Source organism: Littorina saxatilis, linkage group LG12 (genome assembly GCF_037325665.1).
Source record: "Littorina saxatilis isolate snail1 linkage group LG12, US_GU_Lsax_2.0, whole genome shotgun sequence".
Lineage (NCBI taxonomy): Eukaryota > Metazoa > Mollusca > Gastropoda > Littorinimorpha > Littorinidae > Littorina > Littorina saxatilis.
This window is the reverse complement of record NC_090256.1, coordinates 80,706,117-80,731,093: the sequence shown is the minus strand read 5'-3', so window position 1 is coordinate 80,731,093 and position 24,977 is coordinate 80,706,117. Positions and strand designations below refer to the sequence as shown.

The window sequence follows — 24,977 nt, the reverse complement described above, 5'->3', positions numbered from 1 at the left end:
CAGAAAATATTAAACTTTTGGTGGGCTCTGTTTTTTTTGTGTCACCCTGTATAACACAATTCATCACCTAAAGAAACAACATCAATACCAAACAACTTCTCATCCACACTGTTCTTACAATCTCTCTACACTCACTCCACACATGAGATTAATGATATAAAGAAATTATTTCAATAATTAATTACTGCACAAGGTAAAGTGTTGACAGACACTCACGAGTTCGTAACACGGCTCACTATATGTCGTCATTTACACCTCCTTGTGCCGCTGAAACCACGTAGACGATGAATTTCCAGAAACTCTCCTTTTAGATGCCAACATGCACCCTTCACATTTCTCCCCGAGAAACACTTTCACCTTTCACGTTTCTCCCCGAGAAACACTTTCGCCATTAACGAAAAGAACCGTCGTCTCTACGACCGGTGATGATGGAGACTCCTCCGTCCAGCCATCTGCGCCGATGTGGTCTCTCTCTCCACCATCGTCACGCCTCTTCCGTGTGAGGTCCGTCCCTCGCTCACGCTCATGAATTCTCGTCATGGAAACTCCTAAAGAATTAACCCAAGTCTTAATACAACATTCTCTTAAACCATCTCCTCTTCCTAAACTAAAGTCATGTAACATCTCTCTCGTTCATTCTACATTCACATTCCGTCCACAGTCAATATCCAAACTATACTTCATCCATGAATCACTTAATCCACTACTGACACTACCATACATAGTATCACTGTCTTAAACATAACATAAATGCGTAACAACAATTATGTTCAAGAATTTACCAACAAAAACCATAATACACTCACAACAAGAATTCTCTTAAAACTTCACACTAGACTTTAGTGCACTTTGTATACCCTTACATTTACATTCCAGCTATGTATTCAATCTTCAATAATATACAACATAGTAAATCATTTACCTTAAGAGACCCGTCTCTTGAAAGAGTGTTTGTCCCCGACAAACTTGACAAACGCCAGACACTCTGTCGAGCATCAACAACGTTGTGACGTTATTAAACCAAAACCAGCTACATTTCTCAAACACAACTCATGTCAAACCAGAGTTTTCTCGTGCAACACACGAAACCCGTGATATCGCTTCAAACGTGTCCTAGCATATCCCAATTCAATCTTTAGGGAGGTTAAAATCACGACGTGCTTCACATCACAACTCTCCTACTCACATCTTTGTGACAAAAAGAAAAGCGCGGGAACATACTTATTGCCTATCTATATAAGAAAGAAAGAAACAAACAAAGAAAGAAAAGAAAAGAAAAGAAAAGCGCGGGAACATACTTATCGCCTATCTATATAAGAAAGAAAGAAAGAAAGAAAGAAAACTGTGGAACTCACAGAATGAAACTGAACGTAGTCCGCCGCTTGTGAAAGTGACGAGCCTGTTTGTCGCTGTAGCGGTTGCGCTGTGCTTCATTGCACGCTTTACTGTACCTCTCTTCGTTTTAACTTTCTGAGCGTGTTTTTAATCCAAACATATCATATCTATATGTTTTTGGAATCAGGAACCGACAAGGAATAAGATGAAATAGTTTTTAAAACGATTTCGGAAATTTTAATTATAATTTTTATGTTTTTAATTTTTAGAGCTTGTTTTTAATCCAAATATAACATATTTATATGTTTTTGGAATCAGAAAATGATGAAGAATAAGATGAACGTAAATTTGGATCGTTTTATAAAAATGTTTTTTTTTTACAATTTTCAGATTTTTAATGACCAAAGTCATCAATTAATTTTTAAGCCACCATGCTGAAATGCAATACCAAAGTCCGGCCTTCGTCGAAGATTGCTTGGCCAAAATTTCAATCAATTTGATTGAAAAATGAGGGTGTGACAGTGCCGCCTCAACTTTTACAAAAAGCCGGATATGACGTCATCAAAGACATTTATCGAAAAAAAGATAAAAACGTCCGGGGATATCATTCCCAGGAACTCTCATGTCAAATTTCATAAAGATCGGTCCAGTAGTTTAGTCTGAATCGCTCTACACACACACGTACACACACACACCAGGCACTCACACACACACACGCACACACACATACACACACACACACACACACACACACACACACACACACACACACACACCACGACCCTCGTCTCGATTCCCCCTCTATGTTAAAACATTTAGTCAAAACTTGACTAAATGTACAAACGAAAAGCGCGGGAACACACTTGTCGCTTATCTATATAAGAAAGAAAGAAACAAGTCGCGTAAGGCGAAATTACAACATTTAGTCAAGCTGTCGAACTAACAGAATGAAACTGAACTCACTGCATTTTTACAGCAAGAGCGTATACTCGTAGCATCGTCAGTCCACCGCTCGATGCACAGGCAGTGAAATTGACAAGAAGAGCGGGGTAGTAGTTGCGCTGAGAAGGATAGCACGCTTTTCTTTATCTCTATTCTTTTTAACTTTCTGAGCGTGTTTTTAATCCAAACATATCACATCTATATGTTTTTGGAATCAGGAACCCACAAGGAATAAGATGAAATTGTTTTTAAATCGATTTCGGAAATTTCATCTTATTCCTTGTCGGTTCCTGATTCCAAAAACATATAGATATGATATGTTTGGATTAAAAACACGCTCAGAAAGTTAAAACGAAGAGAGGTACAGTAAAGCGTGCTATGAGGCACAGCGCAACCGCTACCGCGCCAAACAGGCTCGTCACTTTCACTGCCTTTTGCACTAGCGGCGGACTACGTTCAGTATCATTATGTGAGTTCCACAGCTTGACTAAATGTAGTAATTTCGCCTTACGCGACTTGTTTTTTTTTAACACAAACGTTTGTTTCAATATTTTTCCTGGCATATAAACGTTGAAAAGGACAAACTCATTAGCGATTCGCCTTTACAAGGGTAAACATGAATCAGATTCAATATTCACAACATGTAATCTATATATATATACGACTTGTGTCTGTCTGTCTGTCTGTCTGTCTGTCTGACTGTGCGCGATGCGCGGCCAAAGTTCTCGATGGATCTGCTTAAAATTTGGTGGGCTTATTCAGAGAGACCCCGAACACAACCTCATCGATGAGATATTTCAACATGTGCTCTCTGCGCGCAGCGCTGAACCGATTTTGGTTCCACCTCAGCTACCCGGGCCCCCATACCGACACACCAAAGCCGCTAGACCACATCACAACGCCAAAGTTCTCGGTGGATCTTTTTCAAATGTGGACACCGTATTCAGCTACACCCCGGACACAATCTCATCGATGAGATATTTCAACACGTGCTCTCAGCGCGCAGCGCTGAACCGATTTTGGTTTTTCTGTTCATTTCACCATTCCCAGTAACTCTTCCTTATCTTCTCCAGTGTTTTCAGCGTTTATCTCCCTTCCTTCGTGTGGCTTCAATCCATATTCCCGTTACTACGTTACTCTTTTTAGAATGTCACGATTGCACCCGTAAGTTGTTCTTACTGTAAAAGTAAAAAGGTCGAATCAATTTATAGCCACGCGAAAAATACACTGTCATCTATCTCTATTTATTTATAGATATAGATATACATAATGTCCTCGCGCCCCCTAATTGGCGTAGAGGCGCGTCCCCCGGGTGGTGGATGGGGGAGCCTTCTCTACTAACTTCTGAGAGAAGGTCGCATCACTCTCGATGCCGTGAACCTAATTAGGATCTTTTTCTTGTTTCTTCTCTATTTCTGCCTCCCCAAAGTCCTTTTACTTTCCTTTTCTCACCCATAAAATTCTTCACTTATTACCCTTGTTAAGTGGTTCTTGTATAGAATATAGTCAATGTTTGTACAGATTTTAGTCAAGCAGTATGTAAGAAATGTTTAGTCCTTTGTACTGGAAACTTGCATTCTCCCAGTAAGGTCATATATTGTACTACGTTGCAAGCCCCTGGAGCAATTTTTTGATTAGTGCTTTTGTGAACAAGAAACACTTAACAAGTGGCTCTATCCCATCTCCCCCCTTTCCCCAGTATCCCATCTCCCCCCTTTCCCTCGTCGCAATATAACCTTCGTGGTTGAAAACGACGTTAAACACCAAATAAAGAAAGAAAGAAACATATATGTATACGGCTTCTCTGTGTGTGTGTGTGTGTTTGTGTGTGTGTGTGGGCAACACCTGTGGATTGTAGAGTTCTGTTTGTGATGTGGTCTAGCGGCATTGGTGTGTCAGTAAGTTCAAGCCTTCCTTCGAGAAGCCATAACAGTTAATCTCAATCCCGTTTGAGTGGACTTCGCCTTCAAAGGTGATTGTGGTGTTTAGGCACTCAGTTACATTTGGCGTCGTCGACAGCGATGGGACTCGACATGAAATGTTCAGGCCACTGAATCATTTTCGTGCTGTTCCCATTCCACCTGGGAGTGACCTAAGTTCATTCAAAGGGGGTCGAGTGTGACAGGGAGACTACCGTCGCCCTTCACAGCAGACTCTGCAGAGTTGTTCGCCTTAGAAGTTGTGGGCTTTCCTTGCATGTACCCGTAACTTACTGTAAAAGTGAAAAGGTCGAATCAATTTATAGCCACGCGAAAAATCCACTGTCATCTATCTGTAAATATAGATAGATATATACGACTTCTGTGTCTGTGTCTATGTGTGTGTGTGTGTGTGTGGAGGCAACACCTGTGGATTGTAGAGTTCTGTTTGTGATGGGGTCTGGCGACTTTTGTCTGTCTGTATGTTCTGGCATTTGAGAAGCCATAACAGATAATATAGGGCTTAGAAATAAGCTCTAAAATTCTCAATCCCGTTTGACAGGACTTCGCCTTCAAAGGTGATTGTGGTGAACCGCCACGCTGGCTGTCTCTGTCTCGCGATTCACCCCGGCGAAGCCGGGTATTCCTCTAGTATACAATGTTTTCATTGACCACCCATGCCTTTTTCTGGCCAACTTATGTTGGATCGTAAATGTACAATTTGCTTATATTGCCAGGTATTCCGTCATGGCGGGGACCCCAGAAAAGATGCTTGAATACCTACTCGAGACACACATGGACAATCGCAACGAAGAAACACCAGGTACAGTTTGGGTTGCTTTGTGTTTGTTTTGATGTCACTGTTTTACGGCTGCGTAAAAATACTAACTTTATTAGGCAAGCTGATACGGCTTTTGTTGAAAATAGTTATTTGTTGCTTGACTTTGTCGATTGTTGTTATTAGTTAATATTTTTCATCTTTAAGTAAAACACAAAGTTGGAAAATCTACATATTAATTTTTGAAATGCTTGATCACACTTGTTTCAGACGCCTTTTTGCAAGACTTTCTCTTGACGTACATCATTTTCATGGATGATGCGGCGTTGTGTGAGGCTGTCAGTAACCAGTATCCTTTTGCATTGGTCGGACTTTCCGAGAGAGATCCGCTGACAGGAAATTAAAGGATTCTTTAAGTCAGAATCCGGGTTCATGGTGCGTTATCCTGTTATGGAAATCTTGCAGCGAAGCAGAAGTTGGCCGTTGTTGCAATACCACCCATTTTTCTGCAAGAGGGTACGCCGATTTGGGACGGCACAGTTTATTCAAACCTCTGAAGAGGCTCTTGTTGAAGCTTCCCTTTCATCACCTTCAAGCATTCCAGACTTTGCTTAAAATCAAATGTTGGTACCTATATACCACTGCGATTGGGGTCATTTACCGTTTTACGACACAGATTAAGCTTGCTTGCCGCCCGTGATGATACTGCCAATTCCTATTGTACACACCACTGTGTAACAATCTTACCCCGAGTTCTGTGTATTGCAACTTACAGAAAAGGTTCTTACTTGGCAGGACTCAAGATCGTATCGAAGTTTGGTTTACAGTTTGATCCTGTCTTGCCACACAGTAGATCTAGCAAAGGATGCGTCAAGGTCACTCAGTTTAGCCACAAAAGCCATAACCCCGGAAATACGTAGAACTGACACTTGTGTGTGTGTGTGTGTGTGTGTGTGTGTGTGTGTGTGTGTGTGTGTGTGTGTGAGTGTGTGTGTGTCTCTCTCTCTCTGTCTCTCCTTGTCTCTCTCTCTCTCTCTCTCTCTCTCTTTCTCTCTCTCTCTCTCTTTCTCTCTCTCTTACCCCCCCCCCCCTCCCCCCACTTTTAGCTACTTTCCTTCTGTGACTCTCCTTTTCCGTCATTAGTTAGACTACACCTTGTTCAGTTCCTGTGATTGCCTTGGACTCTCGCTTGACTGCACTGCACTCGTAGTAGGTCAACTCCTCATATGATCAGTTCAAAATGACGGTTTTAACGCCCTCACTGTTTATCTTTTAGGTGCATGTTCCCGGTACCGGGTGTTTTGGGGGCCCGGGTAGCGCAGGTGGTACAGCACTGGACTTGTGATCAAAAGGTCGCTGGTTCGAATCCAGGCCGGGACGGACACGGGTCAACTTTATGTGCAGACCCAGAGACGGTATCCATCTCCCACCCCCGTGTCACCACAATGGCACGTTAAAGATCTTGGTCATTCTACCATAAGTGCAGATGGCTGATACCACCTAAACACGCATACATCAAAAGCCGTGAGGGCGTAAAAACTCGAATCGTATAAACCAATTCATGTCCAATATAGGCAATTAAGACCTGACGGACAATAAGCCCCTTAAAAAAAATATTAAACAAAAACCGGGTGTTACCCCGACCGTAGATAAAATGATCAGTCCTAGATTCGCCTTGACCACACACAGCTATCACGCCAAGTCTAGCCAGAGCAGCGACAAGGAGGCAGTGGACTTCATGCTGACCCACAAGAAGGGGGTGGTGCACTTCGTTCTCGAGTGGTTCACCGTGGCTGGCGATGTCTTCATTGAGACCCCCGTCACTAGGACCTTCTTACGGGTACATGTTCTTCATATTAGGCAATTTATAATTTACAATTGTGTGAATGAGGTGTAAACAATGATTTTTTTTTATGGATATTTTCCCCTATGATTGTAATAAGTGCTCTGAGCAGGGTTTTACCCGGGATATATGCGCTCCAGAAATATTATATATTATCATTATTAATATTATTATCAAGTAAAGTCCTTCGTGCAGATGTTGCTTGCAAGCAGATAAATGTGAACAAACTGTAACTTACTTTAGGCCTAAACAAAAAATAGGTGTGGTTACGGTAACCCGACCTACCCTATTTTTAGGGGCGGACCCTATAACTTTTTATTACATTTGTCACAACAACAACAACAACAAAAAAACGAGTGCAGAAAACGCAATGAAAGCGAAAGCGCTCGAGTCGCACACTTATTTCCCTGTCAAGTAGGTTTAATGTGTACACATTAGAAAAAAAAGTTTAAAAAAAAAAATGATTGCCTACCTACCTACCCTATTTGTTTTGGCTATGTTACCGTAACCACACTTTTTTTTTTGCCTCATCTGAGAAATAAAGGGTCGTAAAAGCTCTAAATGCAAGCGACATGTGCAACAAAAGTAAGTAAAAGTTAGTTGGAACCACACCCCAGGCACCTGAGAGAATAACAAGCATTGAAATGAACACGCGACTTTCATCCTCAGCCAGTGTTTTTTTCATTTTAAGTTACTTGCTTTTACACGGTGAAAAGTAAACAGTAACTTCATATACAGTCGTGTAACCAACATTCTCTCCTCAACAAACAGATGACATACGTCTGCGTCGTTTTTGACACTCAATGCCCATGACGATTTTGCAAGTTTTTACGTAAGATTAGTTCAGAACTATATGTCTTTTTCACATTTGCACATATTCCAACCTCGTTTGCACTGCAGTTCGTGAAATTAATCTGATGTTTTGTTGTGTTGTACAGGACCTATTGACGTCCGTAGAAGAAGATATGCAACTGTACCCCCTGCTGTCTGTTGAACATAATCTGCTGACCAACCTTCATACCTCAGGAAAAAGGTAAGCGTGTTGCGTTATATGCCTGGCCATAGGCTGTTTCAGTCTAGTTCCCACTTACCTTAGGCACTCCAAAATATGATGGTTTCACTTTTGAACAAGCTTACTGAATCCAGTTTTGAACACAGAATGAATTGAAAAGAAGTGTGGCACATGGTAAACACAGTGTGTTCCAATGTGAACACTGAAGTATTTACTAAGTGTGAGCGTTAAAACACCTCTGCTGCAGCCTCTACAGATGATGTGTCCATACAATTATGAGTGTGGGCATATTGGCCACTTTTTGCAACTCCATTTACCAATAATTAGCTGTTTCCACACACTTCTTACCTTTAACTGCTGTTACATGGTTGCGTATCTACAGGGTATGTTACACAGACATGAAAATTGTTTGGAGTCATCTTTCTAATACCGGCACGGTTGGCCTAGTGGTAAGGCGTCCGCCCCGTGAACGGGAGGTCGTGGGTTCGAACCCCGGCCGGGTCATACCTAAGACTTTAAAATTGGCAATCTAGTGGCTGCTCCGCCTGGCGTCTGGCATTATGGGGTTAGTGCTAGGACTGGTTGGTCCGGTGTCAGAATAATGTGACTGGGTGAGACATGAAGCCTGTGCTGCGACTTCTGTCTTGTGTGTGGCGCACGTTATATGTCAAAGCAGCACCGCCCTGATATGGCCCTCCGTGGTCGGCTGGGCGTTAAGCAAACAAACAAACAAAAATCTTTCTAATATGAGCAAGAGTATTCACCCTTTCACAACCCATACAAAGCCGACAGAGTTATTCACCCGAAAGCGGCGTACAGCTACCTACACGGAGGGGTAAAATCGGTCATACACGTAAAAACCCACTTGTGTAAAACAAAAACACGAGTGTACGTGGGAGTTTCTAATAAGAGGAAGAAGGCAGAGTTATTTTCGGAGTTTGTCAATTGTAATTGCGAAGTTCCGACTTCAGGCACGGCCACATACGCTAAATGTTTTCTCTACACCTTCCCTACATTGCCAAATAATCTAATCTGTTGTGTTCACCTGTGTAAGCATGTCGGTCTGTGTGCAGCACCCCATCCCCCAGCAGGGCCACCAAGAGAAAGGTGACCCACTCCCTCATGCTCAATCGCAAATCATCCGTCAAGTCTTCCAACAACGACGACCCGCACAGGAAACGACCCATCAAAGCCAAAGATGAGAGTGAGTCATCACGTTAACATTTTACATTTTGGTCAAGTTTTGACTAAATGTTTTATCGTAGAGGGGGAATCGAGATGAGGGTCATGGTGTATGTGTGTCTCTCTGTGTGTGTGTAGAGCGATTCAGAAAAAAACTACTAGACCGACCTTCATTTTTGTGATAAATGTCTTTGATGATGTCATATCCGGCTTTTCGTGAAAGTTGAGGCGGCACTGTCACGCTCTCATTTTTTAACCAAATTGGTTGAAACTTTGGTCAAGTAATTTTTGACGAAGCCCGGACTTGTGGTATTGCATTTCAGCTTGGAGGTTTAATAATTAATGAGTTTGCTCAAGTTGTCATTAAATTAAATTTTTCGTAATCCGATTAAAAATTGATTGCAACGTATTCTTCATCTAATTCTGAATCTAAAAATATATACATATGTCATGTTTACTCTTGAAATGTGATCACAATTAACGAAAATAGGTCAATTAGTACTACGATTATAATCAAGGAAATCGATCCAAAAATGATTTCATCATTAGTCTTTATCATTTCCTGATTCATAAAACATATAGATATAATAATTATGTCGTATTCTAAACAAGCTCAGAAAGTTAACAAGTCGCGTAAGGCGAAATTACTACATTTAGTCAAGCTGTGAAACTCACAGAATGAAACTGAACGTAGTCCGCCGCTAGTGCAAAAGGCAGTGAAAGTGACGAGCCTGTTTGGCGCGGTAGCGATTGTGCTGTGCTTCATAGCACGCTTTACTGTACCTCTCTTCGTTTTAACTTTCTGAGCGTGTTTTTAATCCAAACATATCATATCTATATGTTTTTGGAATCAGGAACCGACAAGGAATAAGATGAAATAGTTTTTAAAACGATTTCGGAAATTTAATTTTGATCATAATTTTTATATTTTTAATTTTCAGAGCTTGTTTTTAATCCAAATATAACATATGTATATGTTTTTGGAATCAGAAAATGACGAAGAATAAGATGAAATTGTTTTTGGATCGTTTAATAAAAAAATGATTTTAATTACAAGTTTCCGATTTTTAATGACCAAACTCACTCATTAGTTTTTAAGCCACCAAGCTGAAATGCAATACCAAACTCCGGGCTTTGTCGAAGATTACTTTGCCAAAATTTCAATCAATTTAATGGAAAAATGAGGGTGTGACAGTGCCGCCTCAACTTTTACAAAAAGCCGGATATGACGTCATCAAAGGTATTTATCGAAAAAAAGAAAAAAACGTCCGGGGATATCATACCCAGGAACTCTCATGTCAAATTTCATAAAGATCGGCCCAGTAGTTTAGTCTGAATCGCTCTACACACACAGACAGACAGACACACACACACACACACATACACCACGACCCTCGTTTCGACTCCCCCCTCTATGTTAAAACATTTAGTCAAAACTTGACTAAATGTAAAAAGAATACAGAACATTTCGCTTTCCTGCTTAGCGCAATACACCACAGCGCTATTCTGGCTTGTCAATTTCACTTCGTTTAGCACGTGAAAAGTGAGCGATTTCCTTCTCGCGGGGATTGACGAAGCTGTATTGTCTTGGTGAAAAAATGCAGTGTGTTCAGTCTCAGTCTGTGAGTTCGACAGCTTGACTAAATGTAGTAATTTCGCCTTACGTGACTTGTTTCTGCTTGATTAGATTAGCAGAACAATGTAGACTGCGCGTGAGAGCGATAAATGATAATAAGACCAAAATATACTGTACTCACGTGTGAACGAAGAATACGAAACGAATAATACGGAACAAACAACAGCAATTATTTGTTCCGTGTTCTGCGTTCACACGTCAGTACAGTATCTTTTGGTCATTTTATTGATAAGATTAGTCTATCTTCGCAGAACATGTCAGACCCACACAAATACTTATTATCTTAAACTTGACAGTTACATCCACTAATTTAATATTGTGCCTGAGTGAAGGTCCAGATATCACCTTTGTATATTAATCACGATGAGGCAAAAGACGATTTCTGGAAATAACAGTCGGGGTTTCTTTGGACTGCAGAAGAGTGGCGCAATTGCCACGTTTCAGTGAAGGCGAGCGATCATGAACGGCACAACGAAAAATATGCTCCGATGTGTATTTTCTATTGAATAGAAGTTGTTGTTGTTGTTTTGTGTTGTTGTTTTGTGTTGTTGTTCTTGTTGTTCTTGTTGTTGTTTGAGGAATGTATTTCAGAGATGAAAGTCTGTTATAAATTGTATTAGTTTATTTCGATGTGTATAATAATTTGACTTGGAATTATGTGAGTTAAAACTTTGTAAAGTGTATAAGTATATTTCGATGTGTATAATTATTTCATTTAGAACTGTGTACAGAAAAATGTATCTATGTCTGTTTTTGCGAGGCGCTTAGAACTGTTTTAGGATTTGCGACATATGAATATTATCCTCATTATTATTATTAAATATTATTATTGCTGTATCCACTGTTGATGACAGACATATTCAAAGTGTACTGTGCGGATCACACGTACAGCACGCTACGCCTGCCAATGGACGCCACGGTGGCTGAAATCATCGCCTCAGCACGTGACAAACTGTGCCTTGGAGACGACCCCAGGTTGTGCGAGGTCAAGTCAAATGGAGGTCAGTGTGTTCGTCGTCTGATTTTAGCTTTTAAAATGTTTCTCCGAAAGTGGTGTATGGCTGCCTGAATGGCAGGGTAAAAACGGTCATACACGTAGAAACCCAACTCGTGCAAAAACATGAGTAAAAGTGGGAGTTCCAGCCCATGAACGAAGAAGAAGAAGAAGAAGAAGGCTTTTAAAATGATGACAGTACGTTTTCTTGATAATGCATAACAAAACGTTGTTCTCCATTTTGTGTTCCTTGTAAACATGTTTTTCATACAGGTACAAGTACACGCACGCACGCACGCACGCACGCATACACAGACATGCACAGAGACACGCAATGCAATGATTGCAATGATTGCAATAGGGAATTAAGATTTTGCAGAAAATATATGAGTCGTTTTAATGTTTTTAATCAACATATTTGTGTAGCTTCGGCAGAGACAAGATCTGTTGATTGCATGTGGATTCAGTGTTAATATAGAAAACACAAAGAATATTGTTTTAAACACTCGCAATGTAGATGCCCCAACCCCCACCACCCCCCCACCACCACCCCACCCTTCCACACACACACATACACACACATACACACATCGTGCCCGTCTCTTGCTACAGTAGAACACCCCTGACCAAACCACATTGAATTGTCAGTCTAGGCTTTGAGAGTGGCAGCCAAGTATTAAGCTGTGCGTGATAGATTAAAATAACTGCTGATCTAGAAGCTTGTGTGGTTGTTGTTGCAGAGCGTGTGATGTTCAGTCCAGAGGACATGGGGGTCAGCACCAGCCTCAGTCTCAACGGACGTCTCTTCATCGCCCCCATGGAACATCTGGATGCCTTGGTCAGTTATAGTTAGGATAACTCGCAGTTGACGATTTTAGGAAATAACTCCGTCGGTATTGTATGGGCTGTGGAAGAGTGATCTTTCCTTGCAAACATTGGAGAGGCCAATCACTAGCGAAGGGGTGTGTCAAAAACAATGTTTGTACAAGGTTTTGCAAAAAAGGTCACTCTCGCTCAACACATACAAGCTCAACGGAGTTAGTTTCGGACGACTGACTGGTTGATTGTGGTGGTGGATGATGATAAAGATGGTTTTTGTGTGTGTGTGTGTGTGTGTGTGTGTGTGTGTGTGTGTGTGTGTGTGTGTGTGTGGCGTGTCGTCTGTGTGTGTGTGTGTGGCGTTTCGTCTGTGTGTGTGTGCGTGTGTGTGTGTGTGTGTGTGTGTGTGTGTGTGTACGCGTGCGTGCGTGCGTGTGTTCACGTGCATACCTGCATAATTATGCGTTCATGTTTGTCATATGAATGTGTGCACAGACGCCCTTACCAGAACAGGAGGGCCCGAGCAGCGGCACGAGCAACACGCTGGAAGACATGTCCACCAAGGAGCTGGCATATCAGATGACCATCTACGACTGGGAACTTTTCACCGCCATACACGAGGTACGTCTTTCCTGGCTTCTTTGCTGTTAGGCCAAAAAAAAGAGGTCTGTTTACGGTAACATAGGCCCAAATAATAGGGTCGGTAGGTCGGGATTTTTTTTTTTTTTTTTTTTTTTTTCCAAAAAACCATATTTTTACGTTATTCTTATTTTTTTTTTTTTTTTTTTTTTTTTTTTTTTTCCCCAAATGCCAAAAAAAAGTCTAGGGTCGCGCGAAAAAAATAGGGTCGGTCGGGTTACCGTAAACAGACTATTTTTTTTTTGGCCTTAGCATAAACCGCTTGACATCACTTTATATTAGGAACGACTATTCTGTTAGCGGGCGATCTGATAAACAAAGGGAAGTAGCGCTCGATCTTAAAGCATACAAGTGTAATAGAGTAAGTGAGAGTTATTCGGAACCAGTCTCCTGGCACCTGAGAGAATAACAAGCATTAAAATGAACAAGCTACTGTCACCCATTCATTCATTCATTCGACGTTCAAAAAATGTGTGTGAAAAATATTGTCTGTTCTCGCGTTCTTAATCCCTGGTCAGTCACCGAATATTACTCCCTGACAATTATTGACAAATTATGGTTTTTTTTCTGAATCATTCATATTACCTAGTTTTCGTAATATGCGGCCATTTTATGTGTATCACGTTTTCATGGGTCTACTCGATTAAAGCACGATGCATCAGAAGTTGTCTATGCCATTAAACAACGTCAGTGTAACAGCTCCGACTGCAAGGCGCAAGGGTACTTAAAAAAAATTTGTTTTAAAGTTACGATGGAAATTGATTCGTGACAGTTGTGTGTTTCAGTACGAGTTGATCTACCATGTATTCGGGCCGTCCAAGTTCGGACGAATCACGGCGAACCTGGACCTATTCTTGCGGCGTTTCAACGAGGTACAATTCTGGGTGGTAACAGAGATGCTGCTTGTTAACAACGTCAGCAAGAGGGTGCAACTGCTCAGAAAGTTCATCAAGCTCGCTTCACAGTAAGAACTCTTTGGGGGCTGTGTTTCTCTGTCTCTGTGTACGTGTCTCTGTCCGCGTATCTAGAGCTGTTTGTCTGTGTTTTTCACTTCTTCACCTCCAACCTCATCACTCATACATACTCACATACTCATAACAAAACGGAAGTTAACTAGATATAAGAATTAAAGCCGGAAATGAAAAGTAGCAGACAGGAGCATTTCGACGAGGAAAAACCACCACCACCATCATCACCAACAACTCTGTCTGTCTGTCTGTCTGCCTGTCCGTTTCTCCCCCCCCCCCACCCCCTCTCTCTCCCCTCTCTCTCTCTCTTTCTCTCTCTCTCATACATAGACATACACACTCTCTCTCTCTGTCTCTCTCTCTCTGTCTCTCTGAAATAAAGAGTGTGTGTGTGTGTGTATGTGTGTGTACGTGTGTGTACGTGTGTGTGTGTACGTGTGTGTGTAAGTGTGTGTGTAAGTGTGTGTGTAAGTGTGTGTGTGTGTATTTCTCCTTGTAACTTTTTTTCTTCTTTATTACCTTTCAGTTGCAAGGACTTCCAGAACCTTCATTCATTCTTCGCCATCGTCATGGGGCTCAGTAACATTGCCGTCAGCAGGTTGTCCCAGACATGGGAGGTGAGTTTTTCACTGCTTTTAACCAGGAGAGAATCAGGTAGTGCAAGGCTGGGAACAAAATATTTGCCATTTCGCAGAAAGTATATAGCTAGTTGCCGTGAGTGGTACAAATTCGACAAGTGCTCTGCCCTCAGAAGAGGCTTAATGACAATAGAACGATGATCTATCTGGTGATTGATTTGACTGCCCTCTCTCTCTCTCCCTCTCTCTCTCTCTCTCTCTCTCTCTCTCTCTCTCTCTCTCTCTCTCTCTCTCTCTCTCTCTCTCTCTCTCTCTCTCTCTCTCTCTCTCTCTCTCTCTCTCTCTCTCTCTCTCTCTCTCTCTCTCTCTCTCTCTCTCTCTCTCTCTCTCTCTCTCTCTCTCTCTCTCTCTCTCTCTCTCTCTCTCTCTCTCTCTCTCTCTCTCTCTCTCTCTCTCTCTCTCTGTGACTGCAAACCTCCGATCCATACTAGTAGTCTACGTGTCGAGCGAACAAGCAAATAGAGAACCTATAAGTAAGAGGAACCATGTTTTTGTGTGTGTATGTTCAGAAACTGCCAGGGAAGGTGAGGAAGCTGTTTGAGGAGTTTGAAACCATCATGGACCCGTCCCGTAACCACCGCGTGTATCGTCTGACGGTGGCCAAGATGACGCCTCCCATCATCCCCTTCATGCCCCTCCTCATGAAAGGTTCTTCTTTTGTAGTGTGTGTCTGTGTCTGTGTGTGTGGATGGGTGTTTGTTTGTTTCTGTGTGTCTGTGTCTGTGTGTTTATGAAATTAAAAAGTTCAGTTTTGTTTGTACTGTGGTAGGATTTGTACACATGAATGTATATACATGTATATGTGCTCAAAACGTTCTAACACACACACACACACAAAATACCGAACTTTCCAGAACAGTTCCGTTTTCTGACAACGCGCGCACACACACACACGCACACGCACACACACACACACACACACACACACACACACACACACACACACACACTCACACACACACAACGTTTTTCCAATGCAAGGATTACGTTTTACAAACGTGAGTCAAAAATGGAGGACTTACAAGCACAGTTCTTCCTATGTTAACGATTTTGCTCATCCTCTCAGAAATTGCCAAGCTTTTACATGGGATAAGGCCATCCCTCCACTTGGACATTATACCAACACTTAAAAGTCTTACTGCAGGCTGAATTCCATTTGTTTTCTGATACGTTCTAAATGTTATGTTTCTTATGAAAGGTATGTTGTAAATGTACTCTTTGTCTAGAAATTCCGTTTGGAAAAGCACATTTTGGTCTGTATGTTTGATCAAGTTTGTTTTTTACTACATGTACTTGCCGTTGTGAATAAAGCTTTGATTCCATGCCAGGTTATCGGCTTTCTTCTGTCAAATTATGAAAATTAATGTTTTTCAAGGATACAGGAAAGCTAAAAGGAGAACCACACTTCTTTTGTTTTACATGTCTCCGTCTTTTTTGTCATTTGATGAGAATCTTAAAATGTTCTTCTTCTTCCCTTTTCCCCATTACGTTTGTATGGATCTCACTTCGTCAATAGGACAGTCTACTTGTGTAGTTTTGTCCTCACTAATTCGATCGGCAGCAAAAAGAAGCTTCGTTATGTACATCTCCCTCTGTCCGTGGAGACGAAATCAAATAAGCCTGATGCATCGAACCAGGCCAGCGTCCGTGGTCAATGCACGCTTATTTTTTAATATTTGTTCCTTAAAAGAAACTTTTGCAGTCGATAAAAGCTTCTTTTTTTTAAACCGGGAAGGGGGTTGGAAGTGCATTTGAAAGGAAACTTGTAGCTCACAGTGTCACGGTTTGTGTTTCTTTTCTGCTTGTGTTTATCATCAAACTCATTTTCAGTACATACAGTACACATTTGAATATCACCACGCTTCTCAACAGTTCATGTCTCGATCTTTTTTATAATGACTATTTTGCTGTACTGTACATAGAGAATACTACATGGCTTGCTGTGTCGTACCAGATTTACACGAGTTGCTTTTTTAAATATTGAACTGCGAGCGAAAGCGAGCTGTTCACTATTTGAAAAAGCAACAAGTGTAAATCTGGTACGACACAGCAAGCCATGTAGTATTCTGTTTATCCTACATACTGTACTTACGTGTATTTTACTGAAAATGTCCTGCATTCGAGGCAGCTAAATTGAAGACGCTTGTTTTGGAACCTCGATCTCTTCTAAAGCCTCGTGCAATCTATTACGTCAAAGCAAAGAAACGTCACTCTGAAAGTGTGGCGTGACGTGTTAGTTCTAAAGATTCATCGAGGGTAATTAGCGAGCGCAATTTGTGTTTCTATAATGACGTTTGTCTCGGTGACTTTGGCATCATACGCAGTGGAAAAACAGGTCCCTGCCAGACTTGCTTGACATGACCTCATTTACATGATATACACACGTGTGATTTGAACGATTATTATCTCACGGGTGTCTCTCTCACGTATGTAGGATAAAAACAGAATACTACATGGCTTGCTGTGTCGTACCAGATTTACACTCGTTGCTTTTTCAAATAGTGAACAGCTCGCTTTCGCTCGCAGTTCAATATTTTAAAAAACAACTCGTGTAAATCTGGTATGACACAGCAAGCCATGTAGTATTCTCTATTTTCACAGTCAAGTTTACATTTTCATGCTGGATAAGAAAAACATTCTGTGGTATACTTTATGATACAGCAATGGCGTTGAACTATAAAAAAAAACCATCTCTCTTGTAGTTGGAGTTTATACAAAAAACAGATCGTGATCTATCGTGAATAAAATTCACGGTTTTAAATTTGATACTTGTTGATATTGAATGAAGTTTTTGTCTTTTCTTATTCGTTTCTCTATTCGTTTCTTTGTTTTGTTGGTTGAATGGTTGGTTGTGTTTGTTTGATGTATTTTTTGTTTGTCAAAAAATGCAAAACTTGGCATGATTTTGTAATTGTTTTTGTTATTTTTTGTTTTTTCCAGACATGACATTCACGCACGATGGAAACAAGACTTACTTCGGTAACCTTGTCAATTTTGAAAAGATGGTAAGTACATCATATAAGAAACAGTGTGTAATTTAAAAGTCCTTAGATGAAATTAGCCTTTACGCTCAGTATTTCTGTACGTTTCTACCTAGTGTCTGTGATAGAAAAAAGTCTAGCAAACACTAAAAGGCGGTGTTATTGATAGTATCATAGTCTGTGTCAATTGTCTTTGAGGTTTAACATTGTGCCATGGAAGTATACATATGGTTATGATTAAATGAGTTCCTACTATGGACGAAACCGGCCGTACGGCTGCAGACAAGACCATGAAATCGTGGCATCCCTGATAGTGTCAATAATTATGGTGTAACCAAGAAGAAAAGGCGTTTTCGGAAAACACAACCAGCTTCTTCTTTTGTTACATTGAATATAATTGTTTTCGTGACTGAGACTGCTAATGAAAACGATTCACATGGGAAGATACAGACAGGGAGGGAGGGAGGTAGGTAGGGAGGGAGGGAGGAGGGAGGGAGGGAGGGAGGGAGGGAGGGAGGGAGGGAGGGAGAGAGAGAGAGAGAGAGAGAGAGAGAGAGAGAGAGAGAGAGAGAGAGAGAGAGAGAGAGACTGCATTGTGTCAAAGGAATGTCCACGGTTATTCTTACTTTCTTTTTCAGCACATGATTGCACAAACCTTGAGGACTGTTGGCTACTGCAGAAGTCTATCTCTCCGTAAGTTCTGCCCACACATTTTGAATCTATATAATTATTATCAATGGCCTTTTACGTCGGTCTGTCGGTCGCTCTGTCGGTATGTATGTCGGTCTGTCTGCCTTCACAATTTTGATCGCTGAAATTTAGCATGACACGTGCCAAGTTTGTTATGGAGACATTTTCCAGTCAATCGGAAAGCAGACACCGGAGTTATAAGCAATGAAGCGGCTAAGCGGGCTTGGTTTTGCTTATAGCTCGTGTGTTTATGGACGAATACGCTGCGAATCTGGTGTACACTTTGAAATGCCTATGGTTATTCTGTGGGCCAAACTTCTAGAGGAATCGCTCTCTAACCTCGGGAGCTATAAGCGATCGACTGGGGAGTGGGGGCTGTATCTGTTACAGTACTATATAATTTACTATCTTGCTATGCCAGCGCTTGTGTCAGACACCGTGTAGGAAAAGCATGGCAACGCACTGTAATTTGTAATTAAATACATATACATATATGATCGTAAACAGTTTCTGTGTTTCAGTGGAAACTTACAGATGATGTTTGAAAAAAGTTGAACAAATGTCAAATATTGCACTTGAAATTGAAGAAAGCAATTTGACGATACTAATAGTTATGGGAAGCCAGGTTATGTACATAATGCATTTACGTGTGGTGTTTTGTTTGTTTCAGAACTAGAACTGCCATCCACAGTTAAATCCTCTTCAGAAACAAAAGGTTATATCAGGTAAACATTAAGCTATATAATTATTAGATTGCATTTTGTCTCAGTTTACCTGGCTGCATATAGTTAAGTGGTTTAGTCTCTCTCTCTCTCTCTCTCTCTCTCTCTCTCTCTCTCTCTCTCTCTCTCTCTCTCTCTCTCTCTCTCTCTCTCTCTCGGGTATGGATCTCTCTGATCGTGTGTGTGTGTGTGTGTGTGTGTGTGTGTGTGTGTGTGTGTGTGTTATTCAGGTCCTGCATCGGAGATTGTTTGAATCTTTTTTGACCTAACTTAATGTCCTATTAACATTTTAACTTTAACTTTCTGTGTGCAGAAATTTGCAAGTGATCGACAATCAACGAATTCTCACACAGCTGTCGCACAAGTGTGAGCCTAGAAAACCCTGAACCCTGAAACAGCAGCTTGGCAATACAGAACTCTGAGAACTCCGAGATCAGTCTACAGAGATGAGTATAAGTGCACAAGGTCATCCGTGAAAGAAGTAACAACTAACTCCAGTGCGATCTTTGTTGATAAGGCCATTAACAAGTGTAGCACTTAAATGTACCATTCTAATTCCCGTGAACACAATGATATTGACCATGACAGTGATGTTTACCATGACAGATCTGTCCAGGTTTTCACTTTAAGTAAAAATATTCTTTCACTTGGACATATACCAAACATCTACAGCCTCCCTTTCTGTGCACACTGTAACGACTGAATTTTGTCACTTGACAAGTTAATTTATCTGAAAATTCCCGCTCAGCATAGGAATCTGTTGATTTTTGACCGTGATCTGCTGGTTAAAGTTGAAGGTTGCTCTAGTCCCGTCAGTGTACAAATGTAAACAAATGTATATGTGGTTGTGAACATGGTCTTTAACACGAAAAAGAATGTACGTGTAAAGCTGTTTGTGGGAAAAATACTGCAATGCAAAAGAAAGAGTGAAATAAAGTACAGTATGTACGTACCATTCTATGTATAGTGTGTGTAAAACATCTGCCACCTTTATACACTCTTTCCATTCGATTTCTCAGCATGTGGTATTTTGCATGGCCTTAGGATGTGATGATTGCTAAATAGTGTGAATGAACAGCGATTGCTCAAAAGAATCAGAGAAACTGTGAAATGTTCTGCGAAAAAGATTGTGTTGCTCTTCTGAGCAAGCTCGCACAACGGCGTCAACGCCATTTTGGAAAATGGACTGATCACAGTATGCGGCTTGATAATGGATCCAGATGGAACAGATTCCAAAACAGCAGCAAACGTTCTGCTATTTGCTGGTGTGTGTCATGCATTACTGTGACATCAATTAATTAGACATTAAAATGTCTGGTGTGTTTGATAAACATGCCTACAAGACAAATATCTGACCACAGACATTGGAATATCTGGTGTTTTCTCTACTGACAGATACTCGACCATGAGTTGCTTCTCCTGATCAGCTTATTGCCGACATCTGACCGTAGCATGACGGGTCAGTCCACAGACATAAATGAAAACTGAAAAATCTGAAGTGTCTTTGTATGTGTAAGGCATAGCCGTGAATTTTACACTAACTCTGATATTCGATCAGATACATGTAATTGTCACCATTCCTTGAAATGTTTCTATTGTATATATTTATCAGGAACTGTGTCAGAAACATTAATCTGAACTCTCCACTATGTTTTTTTGTATTCTGACAAATGATGCAATTATTGTGTTTAATTTATACTTTGTTGACTTCACTTTCATTTTATTACATTGCATTGTATTTAATCAAATTTCGTTTTAGTTTTATTTTATTTGGAAGTCTGCAGAATATGTGTTGGTAGTTTTCTTTGCAGATCTATGGTAATCGATTCAAGCGGTAAACCAAATGTCCTTGTAGATTTTGTATTGTTTTGCCCTCTATTTTACAACTAAGATTCTTACTAGATAACACCTCTTTGTTTTTGTGTGCATTACATGAGAGGAAAGTTTTCAAAACAGCGTTTATTGTGTTCCATTTTAACATTATCATTTCCGGGGTTTAGTGGGACAATTTTGTTGATGCTGATTGAAAGCGGTGTGTGTGTGTGTGTGTGTGTGTGTATGTGTGTATGTGTGTATGTGTGTGTGTGTGTGTGTGTGTGTGTGTGTGTTTGTGTGTGTGTGTGTGTGTGTGTGTGTGTGTGTGTGTGTGTGTGCGCGTGCTATGTCCTTTCATTCCCCCAGTCTCAGCTATGGCAGCTACAAAACTCAATCTTCAGAAGAATAGTTATTATTGGTTGATATTTTTGTTGTGAGTCACATTTTGCAATTGTGTTTAACAAAAAAATGACAGCTTGTGACGCTTCTCTTTGTGGGAGAGTCAATATGTGGAAATGTATTCATTGTACAAGAGTAAACAAATCAGTAAGCTAGATCAGTGTTGGGAAAAGTTAACATATGAATGTTTTTTTGGTTATTGTTTGTTTAGTTTTTGTTTAGTTGTGTTTTTAGTAAGGGCTCTCAAAGATTAATTACAGCCAGTTTTTTTTTTTTAAATATGCAAGAAGTACTGTATATCTGAAAAAAGTAAACATAGAGAATAGTATGTGCAGAACTAGACAAGTTGTTGTTTATTGTTGTGTCTTGTCTCAAGAACCCAGGGGGGCAAGGTCAGCATCGGTCTTATCCTCATCGGGACAACTACAAAACAAAACCGCGGGGTTTTGTCTTTAAATAAAAATGACTGTTCATGTATGATGTGTTCTTGATCCATTTGTTCACTCGAAAACTTGAAGCACCAGGATTGTTTTCGGTGTCACATATTCCTGGGGTTTTTTTTGGTTTTTTTTTTAGCAATCGATCACTGCTGCATCTTCTGCTTGCATTACATGTTCACCCAATAACAGATTCCATAAGTACAGATTGCAAGAAAAATCATGTTGGCATTCGAAAACAGTTGTCTTCCATTTAGAATCTGTTGAAGGCTGAAAGAAATCAAAACTGTTACAAAACTCAGAACTGCTGTTTTGGACTTAAAAAGAAAAAGGCATCTAAAGTATACTTGGCAAACAGTTGCATCATGCTTATTTCCCATAGTCACAACTTGATTATAATTGTGATGAACTATTGAACTTTCATTCCAAATAAAACAGTGCTCAGAAGCCGTACGCTGAATTGGGGCTCTATATTGATACAATGTAACCAAAAGGTATGCAAAACATTTTCAAAGAAAAAAAGACATGCGCTTTTCATTATTAGAAAAATATTATTTTATTTTATTTCATTTGTTTATTTATTTATTTTTGTTCTTTCAAAAGGAAATAGATAATTAAGGTTTAAGAGCATCTAGCTGTGCTCAATGTCAAGGAAAACTGTGTTAACCAATTTGGTGCAATCTTTAATCTGTTACGTCACTTCAGTTGTACATCAGGGCATTTTCAGATACAAGTTTACTTGAGTGATTTGTTCGATATTGAATTCTACCTCATGAAATTGAACTAGTTTTGTCGTTCCTCTGCAAAGGGATCACCTTGTTAATTAGCAATGTCAACCAATGATTTTTTCCTCAACCTGATTTGCTGCAGGTCTGTTATCACTACTAATGTTGCTGAATACCATCTTGACCTAATAGTTCGCTCAGGCAAGTTTTGTTATTGACCTAATAGTTCGCTCAGGCAAGTTTTGTTACCGCACTGTGTATTTTCTCCCCCACTTGACGTTACACAAATACAGACAGACACACAACTAAGATTTTGTTGTTGAAGTCAAGTATAAAAAGTATCTCCTTAACTCATACCTCCTAGGCGATCGACAAGAAGAACTCATACCTCCTTCATGTACATGTGTTGAAAGTCTAGGCGCGCAAAGAGAACAAGAAGAATGTGGAGGGTGTGTGAATGTATAATATGTGTACAGTGCTTTTGAATTTGTCCATCATTCCAGTGGTACACTTTTTCTCATGCGGGCCATACTTGAATTATTCCATTATTCGAATCGATCACTTCCCTGGTTATACATTTGTGCATTTTGTTTAAAACTTAGATTTAAAAAACAACAACATGGTAAACGAAACAGGAATCAACTTTGACATTGCACATGAGAAATCAAAACATTATTAAGGATAATTTCCTTGAATCAGAAAGGTGATTGTCAACAGTACTATTGCTCGAATATCTCTGTTAAAATGAAAGCTAGTGCTACGCTAGTGTAACGTAAATGTGATTTTGCCTTGTTACGTTAAAATTAGATGAATGGAGATATGTGTTGATATGGGTGATGTGGTTTTTGAGTATCAATTGCTTATATAATTTCTTGTTTCCAAAGATTATTCCTATGTGAATATACACATAAAACACACTTCCACTTGTCACTAGTCTTTCGGTGGGAGGTGACACATGTTGGCTGCTACTTGTTTTTGACGTGATGTATGGATGCTGACGACATGGAAGTTATCACTATATCTTATCAACATTTCAGTAATTCTGAATTTGACACGGAGGTTCTAACAAATCTTCTTTTGTTTAATGTACGTTTACTTTTGACAGTGTCAGGGGCTTGTACATTTCGTTCAGCCGAATTGATAAGGTATTTGTTCTTTTACGAGAAGAAGTTTTGATTCTGTCCATTGCAGCTACACGCATCATGGTGTAGAAAGTATAAGTATTTACCATTACTTATGAAAGTACAGTTCTGGTCACAAGTGGCGTTAGCACAGCTTACTGAAAATAATTACCCCTTCGCAATAATAGTTTATACATTTAAAAGCCACAGAAACTGCAGAAGAATGTTCCACTAGATGACTCGGAATTATAGTACATGTACATAATTTTTGATTTTTAATTACTATTGTCCTGCAACGTCATCACTTTGCAACAACTGTATTGTTTAATATATTTATTTATGTAACGTTTTTTTATTTGACAAAATGTGAACCAAGTTATTTTAGCAGAGAATACAAGAAAGTTTTAAATCACCAGGAAAATGTTAAATTTATTTTAAGAACTGCTGTCTGTCTGTTTTGATCATGCAGTACTGAACCGGCTTACGAGTCAGTGATTTTGTGTGGCAATGGAGAGAGGGTGGATAGCTCTGATACCTTTAATGATTAACTTTGTTTTAACATTCTGTTTAGATTCTAGTTGGGTATATGACGAAAGCAAGTTTATAAGAATGTTTGTGCTTCTTGTTTTAAAATTAAACTTTGTTACACTGAAACTTAACCTTGTTTTCCTTCACTCCGTTTATGTGTGTGTGTGTGTGTGTGTGTGTGTGTGTGTGTGTGTGTGTGTGTGTGTGTGTGTGTGTGTGTGTGTGTGTGTGCCGCGTGCACAAGAGAATGATCATAAACATGAACCAATGCATTAAACTTTCTCAAACATTCAATGATCTCTCTCTGTCTCTCTCTGTCTCTGTCTCTCTCTCTCTCTGTCTCTGTCTCTCTCTCTCTCTCTGTCTCTCTCTGTCTCTCTCTCTCTCTCAGAGTAAAGTTTCCGGTGCCTAACATTCTATTACTGTACTGGGATTCTAAGCACCATTGACACTGAGAGTCACTTTACTCAAAGTCATACTGTTCAACTTGTCATGTAGGTGAGAATGAAAATCACATGCAAGCAGGTGTGCAAACACACATACACACACACACACACACACACACACACACACACACACACACACACACACCCAAACACAGAGTCATGCATACACGCTGAACTTATTGGAAGCACGCCGTTCGCCACCCGCCCCATGCACTGTCATTGAAAGAAGCTAATATGAAAACTGTACATAGATTCTCCTTCTGCAGAAAGAACAAAGTTTATGAAAATAAAAAAGGATTAAACAAAACACTACTCAATCTAAGACATCTTCAACGACTTCTTCTACTGCTGTTCAGTGTCGAACGAAAATACTACAAAGCTAGCTTAAACAGAGTATCCAGAAGTTTT

The 24,977-nt window shown here is 40.2% G+C and overlaps 1 protein-coding gene across 2 annotated transcripts in view; it reads left to right on the top strand.

The window, feature by feature from the left end:
* The window catches only part of LOC138982900 (rap guanine nucleotide exchange factor 4-like), a 76,009-nt gene extending 51,760 nt beyond the window's left edge, over window positions 1-24,249 (top strand). For both annotated transcript variants that reach the window (XM_070356297.1, XM_070356296.1), the window contains exons 11-25: window positions 4,934-5,019; window positions 5,245-5,323; window positions 6,664-6,814; window positions 7,756-7,850; window positions 8,903-9,033; window positions 11,502-11,648; window positions 12,382-12,479; window positions 12,956-13,081; window positions 13,885-14,063; window positions 14,594-14,684; window positions 15,215-15,353; window positions 17,646-17,710; window positions 18,325-18,379; window positions 19,047-19,101; window positions 19,412-24,249. In XM_070356297.1, coding sequence (XP_070212398.1) covers window positions 4,934-5,019; window positions 5,245-5,323; window positions 6,664-6,814; window positions 7,756-7,850; window positions 8,903-9,033; window positions 11,502-11,648; window positions 12,382-12,479; window positions 12,956-13,081; window positions 13,885-14,063; window positions 14,594-14,684; window positions 15,215-15,353; window positions 17,646-17,710; window positions 18,325-18,379; window positions 19,047-19,101; window positions 19,412-19,484 — 1,570 coding nt within the window. In that variant the 3' untranslated portion in view covers window positions 19,485-24,249. The remainder of the gene's footprint in view (window positions 1-4,933; window positions 5,020-5,244; window positions 5,324-6,663; window positions 6,815-7,755; window positions 7,851-8,902; window positions 9,034-11,501; window positions 11,649-12,381; window positions 12,480-12,955; window positions 13,082-13,884; window positions 14,064-14,593; window positions 14,685-15,214; window positions 15,354-17,645; window positions 17,711-18,324; window positions 18,380-19,046; window positions 19,102-19,411) is intronic.
* The last annotated feature ends 728 nt before the right edge of the window (window positions 24,250-24,977 follow it).